General features: G+C 37.2%; 1 protein-coding gene across 4 annotated transcripts in view; it reads left to right on the forward strand.

The window, feature by feature from the left end:
- The window catches only part of NELL2 (neural EGFL like 2), a 433,912-nt gene that overhangs the window by 136,227 nt on the left and 272,650 nt on the right, over nucleotides 1–25,035 (forward strand). For all 4 annotated transcript variants that reach the window (XM_070454537.1, XM_070454534.1, XM_070454535.1 and 1 more), the window contains exons 5-8: nucleotides 20,339–20,512; nucleotides 20,598–20,694; nucleotides 23,924–23,996; nucleotides 24,167–24,249. In XM_070454537.1, coding sequence (XP_070310638.1) covers nucleotides 20,339–20,512; nucleotides 20,598–20,694; nucleotides 23,924–23,996; nucleotides 24,167–24,249 — 427 coding nt within the window. The remainder of the gene's footprint in view (nucleotides 1–20,338; nucleotides 20,513–20,597; nucleotides 20,695–23,923; nucleotides 23,997–24,166; nucleotides 24,250–25,035) is intronic.

Here is a 25,035-nt window from a genome sequence, read left to right on the forward strand (position 1 = left end):
GTCCATTATCAGGCCTCAAATATCTTGCGCCATTACAAGACCCTTCTGCTGCATTCATCTTGTGCCTTGTACTTCCTTGCCTGCTCTCCTCACTCTGCGTGATAGAATACCAGTCCCTTGGCTGTATTGGCCCATGTATCTACTAAAGTACAGTTTGCTACTAATTATTTTAAGGTATTTTTCTTACACTAAAAATACTTCTAATAATTAAATTTTAAAAAATACAGTTCTTCACTTGGGAATGAAAACTTTCAGAATGTTATTTTAATTCTTTTTTTCCTTTGATAAGCCCTTGTGATTTTATTGTTTTTACTTTCATCATTTTTGATTATGTTGACATGTTTAAATTTTAGGGGCAGTAGCTCTCCCAGATTGCCTTACAGTAATAAGCTTATGACTAAACGATTTACCTACTGTGTTTCATATAGAATCTTTATGAAATGATATTGAGATGAATGAAGAGGTTTTTTTTTTTCAGTTATTACCCCAGAATTTATCTAGGATGAATCCTAAGAAATGCAATTTGTTGGGTAACCGGTTATAGTAGATTTTTTCTGTACGTTAGATATATTTTTTTTTTTTCTGTTTAGATACACAATGTCTGTGTGTGCATGCTCAGTTGTGTCTGACTCTTTGTGACCCTGTGGACTGTAGCTTGCCAGGCTCCTCTGTTCATGAAATTCTACAGGCAAGAATACTGAAGTGGGTTGCCATGCCCTTCTTCAGGGGATCTTCTAGACCCAGGGATCAAACCTGGGTCTCCTGCACTGCAGACATATTCTTTATCATCTAAAGCCACTAGGGACTAAGCTATCAAAATAAGAAAGTGATGAGTTAGAATGGACCTTGACTATAACCAACTACTATGGCTATTTCTGTGTGTACTAGGTATATGTCTCAATCTTATGGTATTGGATGGAGGTATACATATAGATATACATATCTAATTTGGTATGTGTATAATTTTCTGCATGTTATGAATGTATGTATATGTTTCAGGAAAGAACAGTAATCTTATCAGCAGTTTAAAGTACCTACTTACCCACTTTCTTCAACAGTGATTTGAAAATTTGCCAATCCAGTAGGCAAAAAATAACACTTTGCTGGTAAGATTGAATACTTTCTCATATACATATTGGCCGTTCATATGTCTTCTTTTGTAAATAGCCTATATAGTTAATTCCCTGCTGGCTCAGACAGTAAAGAGTCTGCCTGCAATGCAGGAGACCTGGGTTCAGTCCCTGGGTCGGGAAGATCCCCTGGAGAAGGAAATGGCAACCCCCTCCAGTATTCTTGCCTGGGAAAAACCCATGGACAGAGGGGAGCCAGGTAGGCTACAGTTCATGGGGTTGCAAAGAGTAGGACATGACTGAGTGTCTTCACTTCACTTCTTATTTGGTTAATTGACTAATTTCTTTTGGCTATGCTGGGTCTTTGCCGCTGCACTTGCTTTCTTCTAGAAGTGGCGAATGGGGGCTACTCTCGAGCTATGGTGTGTAATTCTCTTACTGCCGAGCACAGGCTCTAGGGCATGCTGGCTTTAGGAGTTGCAGCTCTCGGCCTCTAGAGCACAGGCCCCATAGTTGTGGCACACAGGCTTAGCTGCCCCGCAGCTTGTAAGATCTCCTGGATCAGGGATTGAACCTGTGTCTCCTGCATTGGCAGATGGATTCTTTAGCACTGAGCCACCGGGGAAGCCCAACAGTGTAGATACATTGTCTATTTTTCTACATTTTCTTACTGATTTAAGTGAACTCCATTTAATAAGAATATTAATTTCATATCATCTGTAGTTTTCATTTGCTTTGAAGTCTTTATGGTGATTTTTGCTGTGCTAAATTTTTTTAATTGATATACAGTCAAATCAGTAATTTCTGTCTCTAAAGAGTGAGACTATGTTAGCGACATAGTGAAGAAAGAATATATTTTCTTTCACCAAAGAAAAGAGAAAGCCAACCAGGAAATTCCAGGAAAAGAAAATTTTAAATTGCCTTTATGAGAAATTTCTGGTTTGCTATATAAAATAGAAAATTTAGCATGATTTTGAGCAGTTTGGGTGAAGTAAGAAAAATTGTATCTGTTCTTGATTCTGCCTAACATTCTTCTTTGGATGTTGACAAGTTTGTGACAATAGACAGTACATTACTCGACTCTGCAGTGAATACTAGTACATAGGCATTAATACAAATACAGTTGAGTAATTTACTATTGATCTTTTAATTGGAGATCTGAGAAGAGGATAATGGTATATCTGTATTTAACCTTCTATTTTAATCTGTCTCACTATACTCAATAAATAGTCTGCCTGCAATGCAGGAGATGTGGCTTTGATCCCTGGGTTGGGAAGGTCCCCTGGAGAAGGGAAAGGCAGCCCGCTCAGTATTCTGGCCTGGGAGAATTCCATGGACTGCATAGTCCATGGGATTGCAAAGAGTCAGACATGACTGAGCGACTTTCACTTTCATTTCACATACTCAATGGATGATTTTTTTGTTCTAATAATGAAAAGAAATGGTCTTCTTGAACTTAGATCTAGGTATCCTTATCTAGTATAGTAGCTGGGAGGTGAAGCTGCAGGTCCCTGTGCCAGTTAGCTGAAGCCCATTCTTTTCTCACATATTTGTAACATCAGTTGTAGGACCAAATCTCTGAGGTTGGCTTCTGGGCCTTGTATTCTGATCTGCTTGTGATTCCCACGGCAAGAGCACACCACTCTGATTGCTGTGGTTTTATAAGATTTGCTCTGTCATCATTCAGCTCTCTGTTCTTCCTAGTCACTTTTTTTTTTTTTTGCTATGTTTGCAACTTCATTCTGTGGTATAAACTTTAGAATCAATTTGATAAGTTTTATGAAAAAATGCTATTTGGATTTTTATTGCAATTACATCATATTTATAGATTGTTATATGTTACCATTTTTTTTTTGATACTCATTTTTTAAAATCCAGGGATATGATTTATCTCTCCATTTTCTTTCATATTTTCTTTATAACTGTTTCCGTAATGGGTGTACACATATTTTTTTCCCCTAGGAACCTTATGGGCTGTGTGTGCTCTTACTCAAATGGAATCTTTATTTTTCCATTATATTTTCTATTTGTAAAAGACTTAAATTGCTATAATGGACTCTGTTTGCTATAAAAAGTAACTTCTTTTATAGTATTTAACTTGCTTTATCTTTTGTCTCTGGAAGAAAGTTGGATTCTTTGATTGCAACTCAGAGTATAATAAGAAAATTTTCAAGGTGCATTCAAAGTTCATTTAACTCTCTTTTCTTAATCTGCCATACATTGATATGCACTGACATTTCAATGATCTTTTCCAAGATGAATGTTGAGGGACTGTTGTAATATATTTTAATTCTTTGGCATTAAGACTCTTTTCTTTTTAGTCTTATGATGTCGTTATTAAACTTCCCAAATGCTCTTTAGGCCTTTGATCAGTCACTTAAAATCATTTTTAAAAATACTCATTTAAAAATTATAATCAGCTTTCTGCAGTTTATTATGAAGTGACAGGAAATAGAATTCAGCTTTGTAACTTGTCTTGTTATTTTCTATAGTTTGGTGAAACATATACCTTTTTATAAAGTCCACGCAAAATATTATTTAGGTGTCCTTATTGTCATGGAGTTTATATTATCACCATTACTTAAGAAATCTCATTTCCCTGGATGGTGTGTATACTTAAATTCCATTGACCTTGGCAAGGAGTCATATTTTTATGGTTGAAACCATATATTAATATATTTCACAGCAGTTGAATGAAAGTCATTCAGATTTTGCCTCTTCGTTTTAGTGATGTTTATCCATTAGAGATGATTGACCTGATGTCATTTTTTCTTTGTATTTTAACTTTTGGTTATTTAAAACTCTAGGTGTTATAAAAATTGTGTTTGATTATTATTGAGGATGCTAACTGCACCAGAGAATACATGAATCACTGAATATTTTTAGCTCAACCCCATTTAATTTACTTAAAAGAGTAAAAACCCTGAATAGCACCAAAAAGAGAGATGTAGATTCTGAGGAAACAATTTACTTTGGAGATACTTAAACTATACATTTTGAAGCACTGAACACTATGTTTAAAATAGTTTTTGCTACTATGACATCTGAAAAATGACTGTCATTTCTAAAATTTACTGTTCTTTGAATATTAGTGAGTTTGTACATTTTTAATGTATTCATTAGTAAGTTGACAGTGTCTCTGATTTCATGAATAGTTTCTAAATATCTTTTTGCCATTTTATACCAGCCATGTCATTTCTCTTGTTTATTTGTAAGAATTTTTATATGGTCAGAATATCAACTCACTGTCAGTTATATATGCAGGGGAGTTCCCTGGTTAATGATTGCTTTTAACTAAAAAATTTTTTAAATCATTTCAAACCTGCAGAAGGGCTTACAAAGACAGTACAAAGAACTCCCGCATCTTCTTTTACCGGATTTCTAATTGGTGATATCTTTAGCCCTGTTTCTCCATCATCCTCTACCTCATTTCAATATGCCTTTTACTGGCAATATACTCCCATCACCCTTAAATACTCTACTGTATTGTCTCTTAAGACAAGGACACTTTCCCTGTATAACCGACATACATCTTCTAATCAAGACCTCAAAACTGACAGCACAGTATCATCCAATCTCAGACCTCACTTAAATTTCACCAACTAAGTAATGTTTCTTTTTCCTTCTTAGACCATAGCTCCATTCTAGAACACATATTGCATTTGGTTGTCATATCTTATAATTTCCTTCAATTTGAGCATTTACAGTCTTTCCCTGTTTTGGGTATCCTTTAATGGTCTCAGTATAGACATTTTATTCCATATTATTGCCCACAGCCTGGGTTCATCTGATGTTTCCTCGTCACTCAAGCTATGCATTCATGTTAGGAATATCATAGAAATGATGCTGACCACATCTGGACGTACACTGTGTCAATTGTCCTTCTGTTGATGATATCAACCTTGATCACATGGTCACATTGATGATCTGCCAGGTTCTACACTACTTTTCCCTTTGATTTTCATTAGTATTTTATTGGGAGATAATTAAATTTTATTCCAATATCCTGTTCCTCATCAGAGCTTCATCCACCCACCTAAACATCCAATAACTCTTCCCACCTATATAAGATGATTGATACCAAGTGACATGAATAAAATGGAAAATCGAACTCATTCTAACTCATATTCATTTTGTGTGTTGTCAAAAATTTAAAGAATATGTGTCATATAAAATATATTTCTAAAAAATGGTAATTCAAACTTTTGTATCTCATACCTCATTGTAAGTGTAGATCACCATTCACCATTCAAGGTATCTTTATATTAACTGTTCCCTAATAGCTCAGTTGGTAAAGAATCTGCCTGCAATGCAGGAGACCCCAGTTCGATTCTGGAATCGGGAGAATCCACTGGAGAAGGGATAGGCTACCCACTCCAGTATTCTTGGGCTTTCCTTTTGGCTCAGCTGGCAAAAAATCCGCCTGCAGTGCAGGAGACCTGGGTTCAATACCTGCGCTGGGAAGACCCCCTGGAGAAGGGAAAGGCTACCCACTCCAGTATGCTGGCCTAGAGAATTCCATGGACTGTATAGGTCATGGGGTCACAAAGAGAGGGACACGACTGAGTGGCTTTCACTTTCACTGTATTTTTCCTTAATGTAAAGTATTAATTTATACGGAATGAAATTCAGAGAAAATAGCATTTTATTTTTATAAAGGTGATTAGCCTAACTTTTCTACTGTTTTCCTAATAGCTTTATATACAGGATTGCATTTGTTGAACTGAAGAGACCTTTGTAAAAACAAGATCCGAGTGTATATTAGATATATTTTCAGGCAAATTTTTATGGAAATAAGTTTCTATGACATCTAGTTATTGGGTTTTCATTGTTTGACATTTATAATGTATTTAAAATGCATGTTTTCTATGTTTAAAAAATAAACCTGATTGTTAATCAGCAAGTAATTGAAATTAATATATGACATAATCTATCATTCAGTCTGTCAGAATTCAAGGTCTATTGCAGGAGTTTTATTCAATCACATTAAGAAAAGATGTGTTTATTATTAAGTTCTCCATTTCTAACTAGATTTGATAATGTAAAGTTGTTTTTTAGTCACTAAATCATTTCTGAATATTTTGCAGCCCCATGGATGGTAACCCACCAAGCTCCTCTGTCCATGGGATTTCCCAGGCAAGCATAGCGAAGTGGTTGCCATTTCTCTCTCCAGGGACTGGGGACTGATCCTGCATCTCCTGCTTGGCAGGTGGATTCTTTTATTGCTGAGCCACCTAAGCCCGATGTGGAGTAATAGGACAGTATAAAATGTCTGGTCATATAAAATAAAGATTTTGCAGAAATATAAAAATTCTATACATGAGAAAGGGAGCCCTACAGTTATAGCAATTCATCATCCAAGGAAGTGTAGATTCAGGAAAATGATGAAATGGGAACTTCTCTGAGGACCTGGACTTGGCCTCTTTTTTCCCAGTATTCTCTGTGCCTGCTATGGTGCCCGCTCTGAAGATGGCTGGTGGATGTTTGAGGAATGGCTGAATGAGAAGTGTGGAGCATCTGCTTATATCTGGTTGTGTGGTCGCTGGATGTTTTCTTAGATTCATAGAAATGTTTTCTCTGCATTATAAGGGTTAACACTTTATTCGGTTTTTCGTTTCAGCTCAGTTGCTCAGTCATGTCCGACTCTTTGCGACCCCATGAATTGCAGCACGCCAGGCCTCCCTGTCCATCACCAACTCCCGGAGTTGACTCAAACTCATGTCCATCGAGTCAGTGATGCCATTCAACCATCTCATCCTCTGTCGTCCCCTTCTCCTCCTGCCCCCAATCCCTCCCAGCATCAGGGTCTTTTCCAATGAGTCAACTCTTCGCGTGAGGTGGCCAAAGTATTGGAGTTTCGGCTTCAGCATCAGTCCTTCCAATGAACACCCAGGACTGATCTCCTTTAGGATGGACTGGTTGGATCTCCTTGCAGTCCAAGGGACTCTCAAGAGTCTTCTCCAACACCACAGTTCAAAAGCATAAATTTTTCGGTGCTCAGCTTTCTTCACAGTCCAACTCTCACATCCATATATGACCCCTGGAAAAACCATAGCCTTGACTAGATGGACCTTTGTTAGCAAAGTAATGTCTCTGCTTTTTAATATGCTACCTAGGTTGGTCATAACTTTCCTTCCAAGAAGTAAGCCTCTTTTAATTTCATGGCTGCAATCACCATCTGCAATAGGTTTTTACCTGGTGTCATATAGTCCTCTAAGCACTTTACATGGATTAATCTCATTAAATGTGCATCACAGTCTTGGAGGTAGATACCATTCTTACTATATTTTCCAGATAAGGAAATGGAGCCTTGAGAGGTTAAGTCTCAAGTCCAAGGTTATAATAAGTGGCGGAATCAACATTTGAACCAAGCTGCCAGGCGTCAGAGCCCATTCTCCTATAACCGCTATCTTCACAGCTTCTCTCTCTCTTTGTTTTAGAGCAGCACCATGGCCTCTTCACTTCCTTAAAACCCAGGAATTCTGTTTTTTTAAATTGTTGGGTAATTGCTCTATGATGTTGTGCTGATTTCTGCTACAACCATTCTAATCAGCCATAACTCTCTCCTCTGCCGCTTTAGCCCCTTCCCATCCCATCCCGCTAGGTCATCACAGCACCCGACTGGGCTCTCTGTGTTATATAGCAGCTTCCCAGTAGCTATCAGTTTTATGCATGGTAGTGTATACAAGTCAATGCTTCTCTGACAGGGTTAATACTCTTGCTTTCTATTGCTTTTGAAGACAGCAATCATATATTTTTCTTCCATTGAACTTTTTTGTTATAGTAGGAATTTTTATCCAGAAATTTTCTCCCTTACAATTTATTTCTTTATTTCACCAGCGTCATCATGGCTTGTTGAAGTTGATATAGTATTAAAAAAGCTGTTGTGGTCTGCATGATTGGGAAAACATTTTGTCTTTTCATTTTTTTTTAACTGCCTCTCCATAAAAGCTTGAGCTAGAAGTTAAAACTAAGATTCCTACCTTTTTGGCCTGTTCATAATAGAACTGGGGCCAGGTTGGATATATTTTCTATGGTTAGGGGGAGTCCAGTGCCCATTTCAATTGGGAACACTTAAAGTAATAGGCTCACTGAGAGCAAGATGTCACCTCAGTGGGTGACCCGTGAATCCTGTTGCCTTCTTCCTTGGTTCTTATTTATTCCGAACAATAGAGGAGACATGATGACCCATGAAGCATGTCAGAAAACAGATGCTGCAGTGTTGACAGCTTACTCTCCCTTGTGACTAATTCCTTTCTTTCAGATACAGCCTGCCTAGAACTTCTAGCTGTCTTACATGCATCAGTGCTTTTCCTTTATTGTGTGCCCATAGTTTCAGAATGTGTTACATATAAAGCCGCCGGAAATTCCTACATGGGCCAATCTCTGTTGGCCTAAAGAGGTCCTATTGATTTTTTAGAAGCTTAGCAAAGCAAAATGTTAACTTAAGAGGAAAATTTGAAATGGGATAAAATACTTCCTAGAATCAAAGGGCATTGAGGGTCTGTGGGAGTCACTTAGTCACTATGGATGGTTATAGTCCTAAAAGCATCATGAATCATTGTTTTAGGTGAAGGTGAAGATGAAAAGTTACCATCATGAGGATATAATTTTCTTCCAAAAATATTATTTGTTTATACTTCGAGATAGTATGATTGCATGCACACCTTATTTCATTTGTAAAGCCACTTCAATATGACCATTGCTTTATTCTCTTGATATTATACATGCACACACACACTAGTAAAGTAATGCTCAAAATTCTCCAAGCCAGGCTTCAGCAGTACATGAATCATGAACTTCCAGATGTTCAAGCTGGTTTTAGAAAAGGCAGAGGAACCAGAGATCAAATTGCCAACATGTGCCGGATTATCAAAAAAGCAACGAGTTCCAGAAAAACATCTATTTCTGCTTTATTGGCTATGCCAAAGCCTTTGACTGTGTGGATCACAGTAAACTGTGGAAAATTTTGAAAGAGATGGGAATACCAGACCACCTGATCTGCCTCCTCAGAAACCTGTATGCAGGTCAGGAAGCAACAGTTAGAACTGGACATGGAACAACAGACTGGTTCCAAATGGGGAAAGGAGTACGTCAAGGCTGTATATTGGTACCCTGCTTATTTAACTTCTCTGCAGTGTACGTTATGAGAAACGCTGGGATGGAGGAAGCACAAGATGGAATCAAGATTGCAGAGAGAAAGATCCAATAACCTCAGATATGCAGATGACACCACCCTTATGGCAGAAAGTGAAGAAGAACCAAAGAGCCTCTTGATGCAAGTGAAAGAGGAGAGTGAAATGTTGGCTTGAAGCTCAACATTCATTAAACTAAGATCATGGCATCTCAATGTACCACACTTCAGTATAAGCTCTCTTGGAGAGTTACTAAAGAGTTTTACTTCTATCTGGGCTTCCCAGGTGGCACTAGTGGTAAAGAACCCACCTGTCAATTCAGGAGACACAAGAGATGTGGGGTTCGATTCCTGGGTTGGGAAGATCTCCTGGAGGAGGGCATAGCAATCCACTGTAGTATTCTTGCCTGGAGAATATCATGGACTGAGGAGCCTAGTGAGCTACAGTCAATGGGATTGCAAGGACTTGGACACAACTGAAGCCACTTAGCATACATGCACATATCTCTAACTTTCTTTCTGATATCATTAACATCTCTATCTTGGAGCAAGGACTAGAAGCAGAAAAGCTTGGAGATGTCATCAGGAGTGGAATGGAATGAATCCAGTCTCCAAACAGATGCCCTGAGTTTTCAGCAAGTGGGGATCTTATTGACATGTCCCTTACTCATAGGTTATAAATATAAGTTGGAAATCACTGAAAAGATCTTCTTTTTCTTATATGAATGTCTAGCTGATGCTCTCTAGTTTTTTGAAATGAACAATTATATTATTTTAGAATTGCAGCCACCTTTGCTATAATCCACTGGATCTGACATATACGAGCCTGTTTTTAAATTATCTGTATGGCTCCATCAGTCCATGTTTCTACTCATGTGCGAACTTTTTACAGTTTTAATTACTATTGTTTTATAATAATTTACATATGGTAGTGTAAACCCTCCAGATACTTTGTATCACTAGATTATATTTGCTACTGTTTGTTTCAGTTCAGTTCAGTCGCTCAGTTGTGTCTGACTCTTTGCGACCCCATGGACTGAAGCACGCCAGGCTTCCCTGTCCATCACCAACTCCCAGAGCTTGCTCAAACTCATGTCCATCGAGTTGGTGTTGCGACCCAACCATCTTATCCTCTGTTGTTCCCTTCTCCTCCCCCTCAATCTTTTCCCAGAATCAGGGTCTTTTCTAATGGGTCAGTTCTTTGCATCAGGTGGCCATAGTATTGGATCTCTAGCTTCAGCATCAGTCTTTCCAATGAATATTCAGGACTGATTTCCTTTAGGATTGACTGATTTGATCTCCGTGCAGTTCATGGGACTTTCAAGAGTCTTCTCCAACACCACAGTTCAAAAGCATCAGTTAAAAACATCAAGTGTTTGTTTAGGTTTCTTTTATCTATTCTTATGAAATAAATTTCCCTTTGTTGTAATGTCTTTGTCTAGTTTTTCCTCATGAAGTGTGCTAGGATGTGTTTCCCTTTTTGGTAATCTCTGGAAGAATTTGTGAAAGATTGCTGTTCTTTATCCTTAAAGTATTCAGAATAACTCAGATCTATCTGAGACTAGAGTAGTGTTTGTGGGATGATTTTAATTATAATTCTCCTTCTTTTTAGGTTTAGTGTTCATAACCCTAACAAAGGCCAGCATGCCCACTGCGTATTAAATTGTATTTCCACTCAGGGCATTACTTCAGGAATTCACTTCTTTTGCAGTATTACTTGTACCCTCTCTAGTGGCTATTTCCACAAGCATATAAATACACCGCAATATTTATAGTCTCAACAGCAAGCCAAACCTAGAACAGCAAGCAGACCTATCAACTGCTGCTCGTTTGTTTCTCCAGTTCTCCCTCCTCTCACTCTTTATTGAACCCACTCTAATGAGGCTTTGACTTTCTGCTTCACTGAAACTGTACTTGTCAAGGTTCCTACTGATGTCCTTGTTGAAAAATATGTTCTTCAATTCTGAGTCCTCTTCTATTGCACTTTGATTATTCCATCCTTTCAAACTCTTTTCTTGAGCTCCCACTTTTCAGGTTTTTCTTCCTGAATCCTTCCTCTTCACATCTCTGACATCTGGATGTAGATCTGTTCTAAGGCTTGATGTCCAGACTTCCTCCCCATATTCATTTAATTCTTGAATGAATTAAATGAATTCTCATTCTAAGGGCTTTAAATCCTATCTCTATGTAGTAGTGGATTCTTAATTTTCTCTTGTCTTGACTTTTGCCCTTGAGCTCCAAACTTGTATATGAAACAGCCCACCTGCATCTTCACTTGGATAAGTTGGAATATCAAGCTGTGCCATGTCAGAAGTCAAACTTGTTATCTTCTTGAAACTTACTCTTCATTCAGTGTTCCCCATCCCAGTAAATGATAGCTTCTTTGTTCTAGTTGTTCAGGCTTAAAACTTGGAAAGTGTTTCTTGATTTCTCTCATAATGTACATTTAATCTTAAGAAAATCTTTTCACCATTTTCACCACCTTCCCTGGTCCAAGATACCTTTCCTTGACTTAACCCTTGCGGCCTTCCACTGTCCACCTAGTTTATTCTAGACACTGCAGCCGAACCGATTATATTAAAATCAATTTAAAAAACCTCTCCAGAAATCAAACTAATATTGTAAAGCAATCATCAATCAATTAAAAATAAATAAATATAATTTAAAAAAAAACACTCTTAGAAAACTATAAGAGGTTTTTTTTTTTTTTATCTATGGTAGGCAAATGTATTTACTAGACTCTAAGGCCCTAAAAGAGTTGGACACGACTGAGCAACTGAACGGAACTGAACTGAAGGCCCTAAATGGTCTGCCTCTCTGAGATCTATGCCTTTTTGATCTAATTTTCTATTACTTTGATTCTACCTCTTTCCCCTCTAGCCACACAGGCATCGGTGACATTCCTTGAATTTGCCAGGCAGGCTCCTGCCTCAGGGTCACCATTCTTCTTCAGGGTTTCACTAGATGTCACTTTTTCAATGAAGCTTTGCTTGAACATCCTGTTTAAAATAGCATCTTACCATACTCCTTATCCTCTTCTACTCTAATTTTCTTCATAGATTTTATCACCATGCAGCCTACATATTTGGTATATTTTGTTAATTTAATTTGTTTTAATATAAATGTAATGAGCATTAGTATTTTTTTTTTCTTGGTAGCCTTTCCTTTATTTCTTTTTTTTTTTCACTTGATTTTTTTAATGGAAAGATATTAGCTTTACAGAATTTTGTGGCATACATCAACAAGAATCAGCCATAGGTGCACCCATGCCCCTCCCTCCGGAGCCTCCCTCCCATCTCCCTTCCCATCCCACCTTCTAGATTGTCACAGAGCCCCTGTCTGAGTTCCCTGAGCCACACAGCAAATTCCCATCGTCTCTCTATTTACATGTGGTGTTGGAAACTTCATGTTACTCTCTCCATACATCTCACGCTGTGTTTCTTTGGTTCACTTGTGTTTCCCCAGGACCTAGAACACAGTCTAGGACAAATAGGCATTCAGAAAATATTTGTTGGATGAATAAATGAGTGAGTGGTGAGTGAATATAAAAAAATCCCTCTGAAATGTGTATGCCATTTGAATCAGCAATTTCATTTGTAATTGTGCAGCTTTACAGAGAAACATGTACTGAAATATTTTTTATTAAGAGTGAAAAGCTGGAAACCGTAATTGGAAATTGGATATTAAATACATCATGGCATAGCTATACTATGAAATATCATGCTTTTATTAAACAGGATGTGACTTTATTGACTTGGAAAGATGTTCACAGTGTGGTTAAGTGACAAAGACTATGAAAGATACACACAAAAATATTAATATTGGTCATCTCTTGACAGCAAGACCATTAGAGATATTAATTTTCTTTATGTTTTGTGTATTTTACAAATTTTTGTATAATTATAAACAATTATTTTATATCATAAAAGTTGTATACATTTCAAATCTTTCACAAGTAACCATATTCTGCTTGGTCTTCCTTCCTATGACAGGAATGCTTAGCTTGGGGTCCACAAATGGACCTTGCTGCAGGATTGTGAACCCTTTGTAAAATCTGTAAGCCAAATTTTTGCACACTTATATGTGTGCATTTTCAAATCATCAAAGGAGTCTATCTTTCCCAGTTGATCTTCCTCAACCTTGCAACAGTGTGTTCCTGAGTTCATTCTCGATAAAGTAGGGAAGACTCATCTTTTTTGAGTTTGCCCCTTCTTTGAACCCTTTCTCTCCAGGATTTCACTAATTTCCACCGGCTCGGCCTCACTCACAACTAAGTGAATGGAGGGTTTTGAGAGGGCCTAGCATTCAGTCATTCTCATGTTACTCTCTCCATACACCCAGCAACCGTTCAACTTCTTGATTTTTGTAGACACCTGTGCTGTGTACTGAATACTCACTTATTATCAGTGCTTTATCATATCTATTTTTTCTCTATCCTTGTATAAGACCTTTCTCAAAGTGATTCTTACAAAATACACATGATGCCACAAAATTCTCCTCCCCTCCAGAATTATGGCTCAAAGTGGTGTTTCTTAGCATTTTTTTGTGTCACGCCCCTCTCATCATTAGTAGTAACAAATTACCTCCATTTCATGCTTGGCCATTTTCTCTTTTATTTTATTGTAAACTCAGTTATGTAGGGTATTAATATGGAGAGGTTTTTATTCAAGCCATCATGTTTGATGCCAGGGCTTCAATCATGAATCAATTCCACTTGCTACTGCACTTTCCCATGGTGATATAATTTTGGCTTCTAGCTATATTATTGATGAAGTAGCTTTGTTACCCCCATGGATCTAGCTATATTGCTCTTCTTGCAGCAGGACTTTTATAGTAGTATTATTTTTAGTTTTGAAATGGCTAAACTTAATTTTCAGCTAATAATGTGTTTATTATTGAGGATCTTCAAGCCTCAGTGTTATTTGGCCTTATTCATTGCCATATTCTCAGTATCCATAGTAAATATTTGCTGAAATAAATGAATGAATAAATCTTGGTTTAAAAACTATCTTCCCTTTGTTTTTCAATATAAGGAAGGTCTTTATTTTATAAAAATGAAATGATCGGCCTTAGGAAGTGATGAATTATTGATCACTGGGTGAATTCAAACAAGTTGGATGACCCAAATGGGAATATCATAGATGAAATTCAGATACCATTATTTGGCTATATTCTCATTAAATTTTTCTGTCTGATATTCATATTTAAGTTAAATTCAGCCCTGAAAATTTGCTGATGTTTAGATAACCTGCATAAATATGTCATAGGAAATATAAATCATAATCATGACATATATGAAGTGCTTTTTCAGGAACTGTGTATGTTAAATACTTATACCTTATTTCATTTTCAAAATGACCACATAAAACCACAACTCTTATGACCCCTGTTTGATAGGGAAGAAAACTGAGGGTTGGAGATTTTTTACTTGTCCAGTTGTGAACTGTGGAGTGGAGACAGGATTTAGCCTCTGAAGTCTTTGTTGCATTATACTGCCTTGCAGATGACCAAATACCATTAAAAGCTAATAAAAATAGCATCGACATGGTTCTTAATGAAGGATGTCAAAAGGTACACATTTTACTCCCAAGTTTTCCATTTTCTCAGTACTTGAGGGAATCATTGGGAAAGGTGAGGTGAAACAGCCTTTTTCGTTCTGATAAATGAACACAGCTGCCTAATTTAAAATAATTTTGGCTCTACCACTGGCCTTCATGTATCATTTTTACTGGTTATACTATTTAAGTTAAATTTAGATGTTGTTGTTGGTTAGTCTCTAAGTTGCGTCCAGATCTTTTGCAACCCAGTTGACTGTAGCCCACTGGCCTGCCCTCTCCTTGGGGTTTCCCAGGCAAGAATACTGGAGTGGGGTGCCATTTCCTCCTCCAGGGGATCCTCCTGACACAGGGATTGAACCCACACATCCTGCTCTGCAGGCAGATTCTTTACCTCTGAGCTACTGGGGAAGTCCTTAGAGGCCCCCAGAATACCAGTACTGTCAACTCAGTTTCTGTGAGAGTGGATTCATCTTCTGTTTTTATCTGCAACTTATGCCTCCTGATTTCTGCATTTTTTTTCAATTAAAAATTGTATGCTTTCAGGCTGAATTTTATGTTAGAGAATTTTGTCTCAATAAAAATATTTTTTAAAAAGTATTCAGATTGCTTGTTATTCACAGAATTGGTTATAAAACGGTGGACTTTATAAATGATGCCTAATTGGGACTATTGATAGATAATAAAAATAGTTGTCACTTATTGGGTTCTCTGTTTTTGATGCCACGCTTTATATGGATTATGCCACTGGATCTTTATTGTACAGATGAGTGAACTGCGGCAGTGAGCAGTCAGGTCATGGGTAGTCGTGTGAGGTGGAGCTGGGTTTTCAGTTCCACATCCTGTGCACATCAGCCCTTTGCAGTTGTACCGTTCATGAACCACACTAATAATATAGTTGACGCTAGAAGTGCTTGTGGCTTTTCTTCAGATAACTAATTTACAACTGAGTTGTAGCTTAATGAGATGATCTGATCATTTTTCTATTTAGGTTTTAATTTAAGGCAGCAAAAAAATTCTCATTTCGTGTTGTGTGTAATCTCTTTGTCAGTTGAGACATGACCTTATTTTTATCCTTTAATCTTGAGTTATGAAGGAGGTTGTTAAAATGAATGATGTCCTGCCACTGTTGCCTATTTCTCCATAGCCTAATCTCAGTTTATATTTCTGCCATTGCAAAGAATATTTGATTAACAAGGGCATACATTATTATAAAGAGTGAACTTTATTTCTGATTTTACTTACCTCTCGAAGTTATGAATGACAAATCATGAAGACATGGTATGGTGAAATGTGACAAATTATCTTCTTAGAATTTAAAATGTGATTTTAATTTAAAGTAGTAAATGCGCATTAAATGTAAGAGAGAAAATAAAGCACAATACAAAGGAAGTTAAAAATCATACATAATTCTAGCACTCAGTTGCTATTAAAAATGTTAATACATTTTATTCCAATTATGTATTTTCCCCATGCCACAGTTATAATGTACTAGTTCTTGCTTGTAAGGTGACTTTGGAGGTGGTGGGTAGGGAGGGCAGTTTGCAGAACTGATGGGAAGCTGAGGCACCAGAATTTGGAGCAGGCAATAAGCAAAGGTGCCCTGGCAGGCCAGCAAACAGGAAGCAAGGTGCAGAGTGACCTTAATATAGCAATTGGGATGCTGTGTCCTACTGGAATGCAGGGTCCTACAGCTGTGTGAGAGTCTCTCCTCCCTCTTCCTCGCTGTGCTTCATCCAGATTCCCAGTCCCATGGAGTGTCAGATTGCTAGGATGTGTCTTAGGACTGTCTCTGGCTGTACCACAGGGAGGATTTTACTTTTACTTTTTTAAAAATTGATTTATTTTAATTGGAGGCTAAGTACATTTTGAAATGAAAAACAACCAATGTGTTTTGTGTGTGCTGAGTAGTGTTCTGAGTGATTTCTTAAACTGACTCATCCCAGTTCTCATGGAAGTCCTTTGAGACGAGTGCAGGTAGTATCCTTGTTTTCTAGTTGAGTAACTAGATAAAGGCACAGAGAGATGGAATAGCTTACTGTTGCCAGAGGGCTACCAGGGTGTGAACTGGAGGTCAGGCTTTAGGATTTGGGTGTTGAACTACACTGATCTCCTGAGGTGGTGGGAGTGGGGAGGAGGGTTTCCCACTTAGATGCCACCGAGTGGAGGACAGGTGCAGTTTTGCAAATTAATCATATTTGTTAAATACTTATCACATGCCAGACACACTTCTATTTCATATCATTATTTATTTTTGTCTTCACTGTATTTTTTTATGTGTATTACATATCTGTTTCATTAAAAAACTTGAGTGAATGATACAGATAAAAATGTAAGTTTTGGTAAAATATTTAATTTCTAAAGGGTTGTTCTTGTTTGTGGAGCATAGTGTCAGCCTTTGTGCTATTAAGGATAATTTTAGTGCCTCAAGTTTAGGAATGCAATACAGGTTCCACTAGTATCTAGAGGAGGAGACCAGACCAACAGCAGTGGTAGAGTTCTTGCCTCTGTGTGGTGAAAGAACAGAAGGTATATAACAAGAGGGCGATGTGTTTGCTGATGTTATTTTCTTTTAAGATGCAAACACCTACCTATCATTATAGAATTCGCTAGTTGAGTTGATTAAGTGATGAATGCTTGTTTCCAAATAATAAGATAGAAAGGACTCTCTGGTTTCTTCTGTATCAAAACCCAAACAAGTTGGTGTTTTATTTATCCTTAATAATTTCTACACATATTTTATATACTTGAATACTTAATTTTTTATCTTAACATAGAATTTTACTATACATGTGTGTAAGTAAGTATTACATTACAGAAGAAGGAGAAACTTCAGGGTTATAAAAATATTGGAGAGATTCTTCACATCCTTTCCCCCAAAATTATACTCCCCTGGGGTAACTACTGTTAACATTTTGGCATATATCCTTGATTTTTTTTTTCCCCGTACACACACAGTTTTGTCAAACTAAATGACATTCTATAGAGCTCTTGTTAATATAATTAATAATTAACTGTGGCATTGTTCATGTCAGGATTTCATTCTTTCAGAGGGTGGTCTGATGTTCCAGAATATGGATTCCCCTGTGAGTATATGCTGTGGTTGTTCAGTCATCCAGTCATGCCCCACGCTTTGCAGCCAATGGACAGTTTGTATCTTATCGGATTTTTAGTTACAGTGACAGGACTCTCACATTTTTTCTTTTTTTTTTTTTTACATTTTTTCTTCTCTACTCTCACCAGCCTTTGGTTTCTTTTGCTAGTTTTTCCTCAAAATGTTAATGTGTCATTAACCTATTATAATTCCCTAGGTAATCCCTGTGCCTTCATGGCTTTCAGTATAGTCTATATGTTTATGACTCCCAGTTCCTGTCTCCATATGAACCTGTCTTCATCTCAGACTTGTGGGTCTAGCTGTCCTTCCTGCATGTCCTCCTTAATGTCCATTCAGTTCAGTTCAGTCGCTCAGTCACGTCCAACTCTTTGCGACCCCATGTATCTAGCAACCCAGGCCTCCCTGTCCATTGCCAACTCCCAGAGTTTACTCAAACTCATGTCCATTGAGTCGGTGATGCCATCCAACCATCTCATCCTCTGTCATCCCCTTCTCTTCCTGCCCCCAATCCCTCCCATCATCAGGGCCTTTTCCATTGAGTCAGCTCTTCGCACTGATGTTGAATGTCCATTAGGCACTTTTAACATAACATATGTATGTTTAAAAGTTGATTCAGCTATCCTGTTCTTTCTTAATTTGAGAATGCCTTGATTTCTTCTTCATTTCTGAAAGATAATTTTGTTGGGTATATGATTCTAGGCTGATAGTTTTTTCTTTCTTCACATGAATAATATTTTACCACTTCCTTCTGGCTTTCATTGTTTATTTTAGGGAATTCATGACCATTCTAATTTTTTTTTCTATACATAATTGTCAAATTTTTTTCTCATTACTTTCAATTTTTTTCTTTATGTTTAGTTTTCAGAAGTTTAGTTATGATCAGTATTTCTTTGAGTTTATCTTATTTGGGGTTTGCACAGATTCTTGAATCTGTCAGTTTATATCTCTTACCAAATTTGGAGAGTTTTCAGCCATCATTTCTTCAAGTATTTTTCAATTTCACCTTCTTTCTCCTCTTTTATGGACTCTGATTATAAAAACATTAGATCTTTTGTTTTAGTCTCCCAGGTCTTTGAGACTGTTCCTTTCTTCTCAGTCTATTTTCTCTCTACTGTTCAGATTGGATAGTTTTTGTTCTATCTTCTAGTTACCTGATTCTTTTGTGATCCCTTCCATTTTTGCTGTTTAGCTCATCTCTTGAGCTTTTTATTTCAGTTATTGTATTTTTTCAGTTTTAAATTTTTCCTTGGTTCTTCTTTATTTGGTCCTTTTATTTCTTTGCTGAGGCTTCTTCTTCTTTTTTTTTTTTCATTTGTTTCAAGTGTATTCAAACATTTGTAGTTGCTCTTTTTTATCAATGCTTATTTAAAATCTTTGTCAATTATTATCTTGTGGTGTTGATATCTATTGATTGTCTTTTTTCATTATATTTGAGATCTTTCTGAATCTTGGCATGACATTGATTTTTGATTGAAGCCTGGATATCACTGTATCATATTTCCAAACTTGGATTGAAACCTGGTTATTTTTGTATAATGTTCTGAGGCTTGGATCTTCATTTAAGCTCCATATTTTATCAGGTTTTTCTGACACTGCTCTGGCAGAGGCTGAGTGGGTGTCATCTTGTTACTTCCAGGTGGAGCTAGAAATCCAGGTTCCCTACTTGCCTTTGGTTGACAGTTGAGGCAGAACTTTTATTATTTCTGGATGGGGGAGTGGAATCTCCAGCTCTCCCCATGGTCTCTACCAGACACTGTGGTAAGGATGCTGTCATTACTGCTGGGTGATGGTGAAAGTTCTGACTCCCACCAGGCCTCCTCTGAGAGGGCAGTATGCTGTGTTACTAGGGATGGAACATGGTCTCCACTGATGCCATGGTTCCTCTCATTAACCTTGGCTGATAGGGTTTAAATTCTTGGCTGTCTCTCCTTGGCTTTTGCTGACCACTCTGGCAGAGGTGTTGCTCACATGATTCCTACCTCAAAAGACTGGAAATCTCGCACTTCTCCTTTGCTGACATGTTTGGGGATAGAGTCACAGCTTTTCCTGTGATGCTTGGCTGGAATAGAGTGGTTGTTCTCTAAACATGTTTCTCTTTACGGGCTTCTCCTTTTTTGGTATTTTAGCTAGCAAGAGTAGGCTTTTGGGAGGAATTGTTTTGTCCACATCCATTGGTATTTTCACGTTACTGGTTTCTTCAGTTCCAAGACTGAGATCCATGAGGCAAAAAGAAACCCAGTACACTGACTACTCTGTTGTCACTTGGGCCCTGAGTTCCCTAGTTTTTTTTTTTTTTTCCCATCTCAGATTTGTCTTATTGCATGTTTTATGATATACTGTTTAGTTGTACTTACTGGGAGGAATAGGAAAAGTATCTCCATCCCATCTTTTTGGAGACGGAAGTCATGTCCATCTTTTTTGAACTTTGTTTTCAATGGGCCCCATGTGATTCTTCTCTGTGCAGGTACCTGGAACTGGAAAGCAGTGGCCATCGGAATGAAGTCAGACTTCACTACCGCTCCGGCAGCCACCACCCTCACACGGAAGTGTTTCCTTACATTTTGGCTGACGATAAGTGGCACAAGCTCTCCCTGGCCATCAGTGCCTCCCACTTGATTTTACATGTCGATTGTAATAAGTAAGTGAAGTGTTCTCAGCTCAGGAGACGGAAGAGTCTAAGAAGTGACGGTTGATACATATTACTTATCTGATTTTTTTTGTAGAATATATGAAAGAGTTGTGGAAAAGCCTTCCACGGACTTGCCCCTGGGCACTTCATTTTGGCTGGGACAGAGAAATAATGCGCATGGATATTTTAAGGTATATTTTGACTAATATAAAATGTAAATACAAATGCTTTCTAATGAGCTTCTAATGAGTTTTGCTTTTTATGGTGTAAGCAAAATAAATAGATTTGTATAGTTTTTTTTTCCTATTGGCCTCTATTTCTGTTTTATTTTTTTTAATACTGATATTTTATTTAGCTGGTCAACTCTATTCTCTTTTATTTTTTTTCTTAATGAATTTGATCTTTAGATATGACAGATGATCAGTCTCTCAAGGCTCAATCAGGGCAGTTAACATATTCTTGAAATTAGGCATTCAAAGTAATAAAAATCTAAAATGTTTATATACAAATAAACTCTCCACTTTAAAATATAACCTTTGATGATACTTTTACAGGGATGTTAATAATAGAGGTTTAAAACTTTTCAATATTCATTATTCATAGTCTCCTTGTACTTCTGAAAATGAGAAAGGAGTACATATATTAATATGTGCACAAATCTATCAAAGCTAGAAAGCAGTTATAATTGATATCATTTTCTTGTTGTCTATTTAGAGATATACTCCATAGAATTGCGTCACAGGAACTAATGGACATCCCATTTAACTCTGTATTTTAAGGATGAGGAAATAAGGTTCAGAAAATTGCTGACTGCCAGCTCATAGTGTCGTCATTTTCCTCCAGTGATTCTGACACTACCTATCATACAGAAGTTATTTATTACAAGATGATAAGTGATGTGTCTAACTTATGGATTCCTAGGTAGAGAAGGTACAAGTAGTTTGGAAAATTGTGTTCTAAGAAAGATTTGTAAACCTCAAAAGATGTTTTTATTTACTTTATTAAAGAATATTTTTTTTTGCTGACAATGCAAGAGACTTTACTGAGAAGAGTTGCCCCGGCAGAGAGCATGAGCGTAAGGGAATCCAGGAGAACTGCTCCGCCACATGGCTCACAGTTTTGGGTTTTATGGTGATGGGATTAATTTCTTGGTTGTCTCTGGCCAATCATTCTGACTCAGGGTCTTTCCTGGTGGCACATGCATTACTCAACCAAGATGGATTCCAGTGAGGAGGTGGGACATGTGGTGTCTCCTTTTGACCTTTCCTGACTTCGATGGTAGTCCAGTGTTAAGAATCCATCTTTCAGTGCAGGGGACATAGGGTGCCCTCCCTGGTCATGGAACTGAGATCCCATACGCTATGGGGCAGCTAAGCCCGAGCGCCACAACAGGAGAGAAGCCCAAACGCAGCAACCAGGACCCGAAGCAGCAAGATAAATAAATAAATACCTTTTTTTAAAAAACAGGTGTTTTTTTTTATTTTATTTTATTTTTTTGCATTCTGACTTCAGCTTTATTTGGCTTCTAATTTAAAATTTTTTGATGACATACAGTTGATGTACAAAATGAGTTTTGGGTAAACTGCATAATAATTGGATGTTTTGCACACATTATACAATGATTACCATAAGTCTAGTAACCTTCTGTCCCCATACAGTTATTACAATATTATTGACCCTGTTCCTTATGATATATGTTATAGCTCCATGACTTACTATATAACTGGAAGTTTCACCTCTTAATCCCCTTTACCTCCTGCACTGGCAACCACCTAAAAACAGGTGTTTTTAAAACTTACTTAAACTGTTATCTGGAAACCAGGTGTTTTGAATATGTTATTTCATTGAATCTTAGTCTTGTTACAGGGCCTTTTAAAAAAAATCTCTGTTAAACATGCATAAACCCGTTCAGAGAGGTTAAGTAACTTGTCCAAAAGCAATCATGGAGACTTGATCCCGTGTTTGCAAGTCTTGAAAAATCAGTGCTCTTTTCCCACGTGGTGTGCTAAGTCACTCAGTCGTGTCCGACTCTTTGCAACCCTCTGTACTGTGTGTGGCCCACCAGCTTCCTCTATCCAAGGGATTCTCCAGGCAAGAATACTGGAGTGGGTTGCCATTTCCTTCTCCACTTTTTCCATATATAAAGCATAGCAAATTTGTGCTCCAGGTATCAAGTTTCCCTTCTATTTAATCATGGCAGTCTTTCCCCTGGAGCCCGATGTGGCTTCAGAAACCTTCTCACACATCAGTTATGTGTAATTCTCTAGAGTTGGGCATTGCACTAACCATAGAACTGTACATGGTAGCCTTGCTTTCATTTTGATGATTTTGGATGATAGGAGATTGTTATATACAGGTTGCCTCCCTAATCCAAACCCCAAACAAACAATAGATACAGCAGTTGCCATGCAGTATACTTAGATATTTATAATTTAAACTGACACTCTTTTTGTACCATGCTATTAATCTGATTAAATATGTAAAAGATATATAGGCAAGGATTTGACTGGTAAATCTTTGCAGGTACATCAAAATTGTCTTAATAATATATTGGTACTATGGTCTTGGTCACCTCTGTCATTAAACATTCTGTTTGCATTTTTCAAAGGGAGAAAGTGAAATATTAATTAAAATATATAAAGATCATGAAGGAAGAAAATGGAGTGATGAATGAAAGGGACATATAGAGTGTCTGATGAGGTTGCTACCTTTTGGCTATTGCTTTGAGAGTCTTGTGAACTGGAAGCTAATTATATCTTAATGAGGAAGGATGAATGTAAATTTCGCATATAAACATGTGATGTGAACTTCTGTGTAAAATATGTTATTTCAAGTTGGCATTTTAAAAAATTTCATGCTAAACTTTCTGTATTCCCAAGGACTCATTACTCAGTCTTGCTGTAGCTGTTTAATAAACGTCTTGTCCTTTTTAAATTGAAGAATTCACTTTAAAAGAACCAACAGAGAAATGAGAAATACTCAAATAAGTATTGTGCTTATGACTTAGTTTTTCTCTTTCCTTCTTGATGATGGTAGTTAACTCAAAATTGGTATCAGTTTTACTGTTGCTGAAACCTGAAGTGATTTTCAGGTTGATTTTTAAAGGTCATTTTCGAGCATTTCTTCAGGCTAACTAAAAATAGCTTCCCCAAACACATGACTATTGCCTCTTAATTATATCTTGACATTTAATCTTAAGGGTTTAAAAATATTATCAATAAGAAAGTACATGGGCAATCATCTATTTTGCCTGATGTTTTTCTTTCCCTTTGGTTTGAAGTCAAAGCCATGTATTCAAAATATTTTTTTCAGGGACTTCGGTGAGTCTGTCCTGTAATGTTTCCCTTCATGAACTTGACTATTGAACATAATTTGGGTAGATGAAAGTAATACATCTTTTTCAAAATTTTTCACACACAGGGCATAATGCAAGATGTGCAACTACTTGTCATGCCCCAAGGATTTATTGCTCAGTGCCCAGATCTCAATCGCAGTAAGTCCATTAGTTCTCTCATTATGTAATGAAAAGTGTGCTTCTTGCTTAATTTTGTCCAAAATGTCAGTTTGCAATTGTAGTTCTCATGTATTAGTTGTCAGCATAGACTTAACTATATTGAACTCCTTGTAAATATAACTTGACCGATGCGGTGTTTGTGATTCTAGCCTGCCCAACGTGCAATGACTTTCACGGACTCGTGCAGAAAATCATGGAACTGCAGGACATTTTAGCCAAGACATCAGCCAAGGTAAAAGCTCCTTAGAAATAGAGTGTGGGGGAGCGGAGCTCAGATCCTTGAGGTTTCCTACAGTTTCTTTTATAACCACAGTCGTTCACCTTTGAGATTTTTCTTATCCCCTGAATGGAATCAAAATTCCTACTCAAGGAAGGGGCTTATAAATATTCAAACCCAAGCCATCTGTATAACAAATGACTCAGTAAATCAAGAATGAGGCAGATTACTTGGTTTTTACACTGCTTACTACAATAGGATTTATTGTTTAATCCAGTTTTTATTATTATTTAGGTTTTTTTTGCAAGGAAGGAGGCAAGAGGACATTGTAAAGAATATGGACCTTAGAATTATGTCAGGGAAATGGTCCCACAAAAGCTTTCTACCATTGTGTTACCATTGTAGAATCACCGGCTGTCTTAATCATGTGTCAAATTTACCTGTAGTTTCACCAGGCTGTAGTCATGTTGCATAGCAGATACTGATGACCTAGAAGTTATATTGTATATGGATGATTTGTTTCTGACAAATGTAAAGTCTAAAATTTATGTTTGCACTTGAGCAAACATAGCCATGAAATTAAACATTTTTAAAAATGGAAAATGCTTCTCTGTATTGTGTATGATGTGATTTTGACTTAGACTTCTTTTCTGTTTTATCATAAGTCACACAGCAAATTTTTCTCTGCTCCCCCACGCCCCACACACAAAGTGAAGTGAAAGTCACTCAGTCGTATCCGACTCTTTGCGACCCCATGGACTATACAGTCCATGGAATTCTCCAGGCCAGAATACTGGAGCA

This window comes from Odocoileus virginianus, chromosome 24 (genome assembly GCF_023699985.2).
Source record: "Odocoileus virginianus isolate 20LAN1187 ecotype Illinois chromosome 24, Ovbor_1.2, whole genome shotgun sequence".
Classification (NCBI taxonomy): domain Eukaryota; kingdom Metazoa; phylum Chordata; class Mammalia; order Artiodactyla; family Cervidae; genus Odocoileus; species Odocoileus virginianus.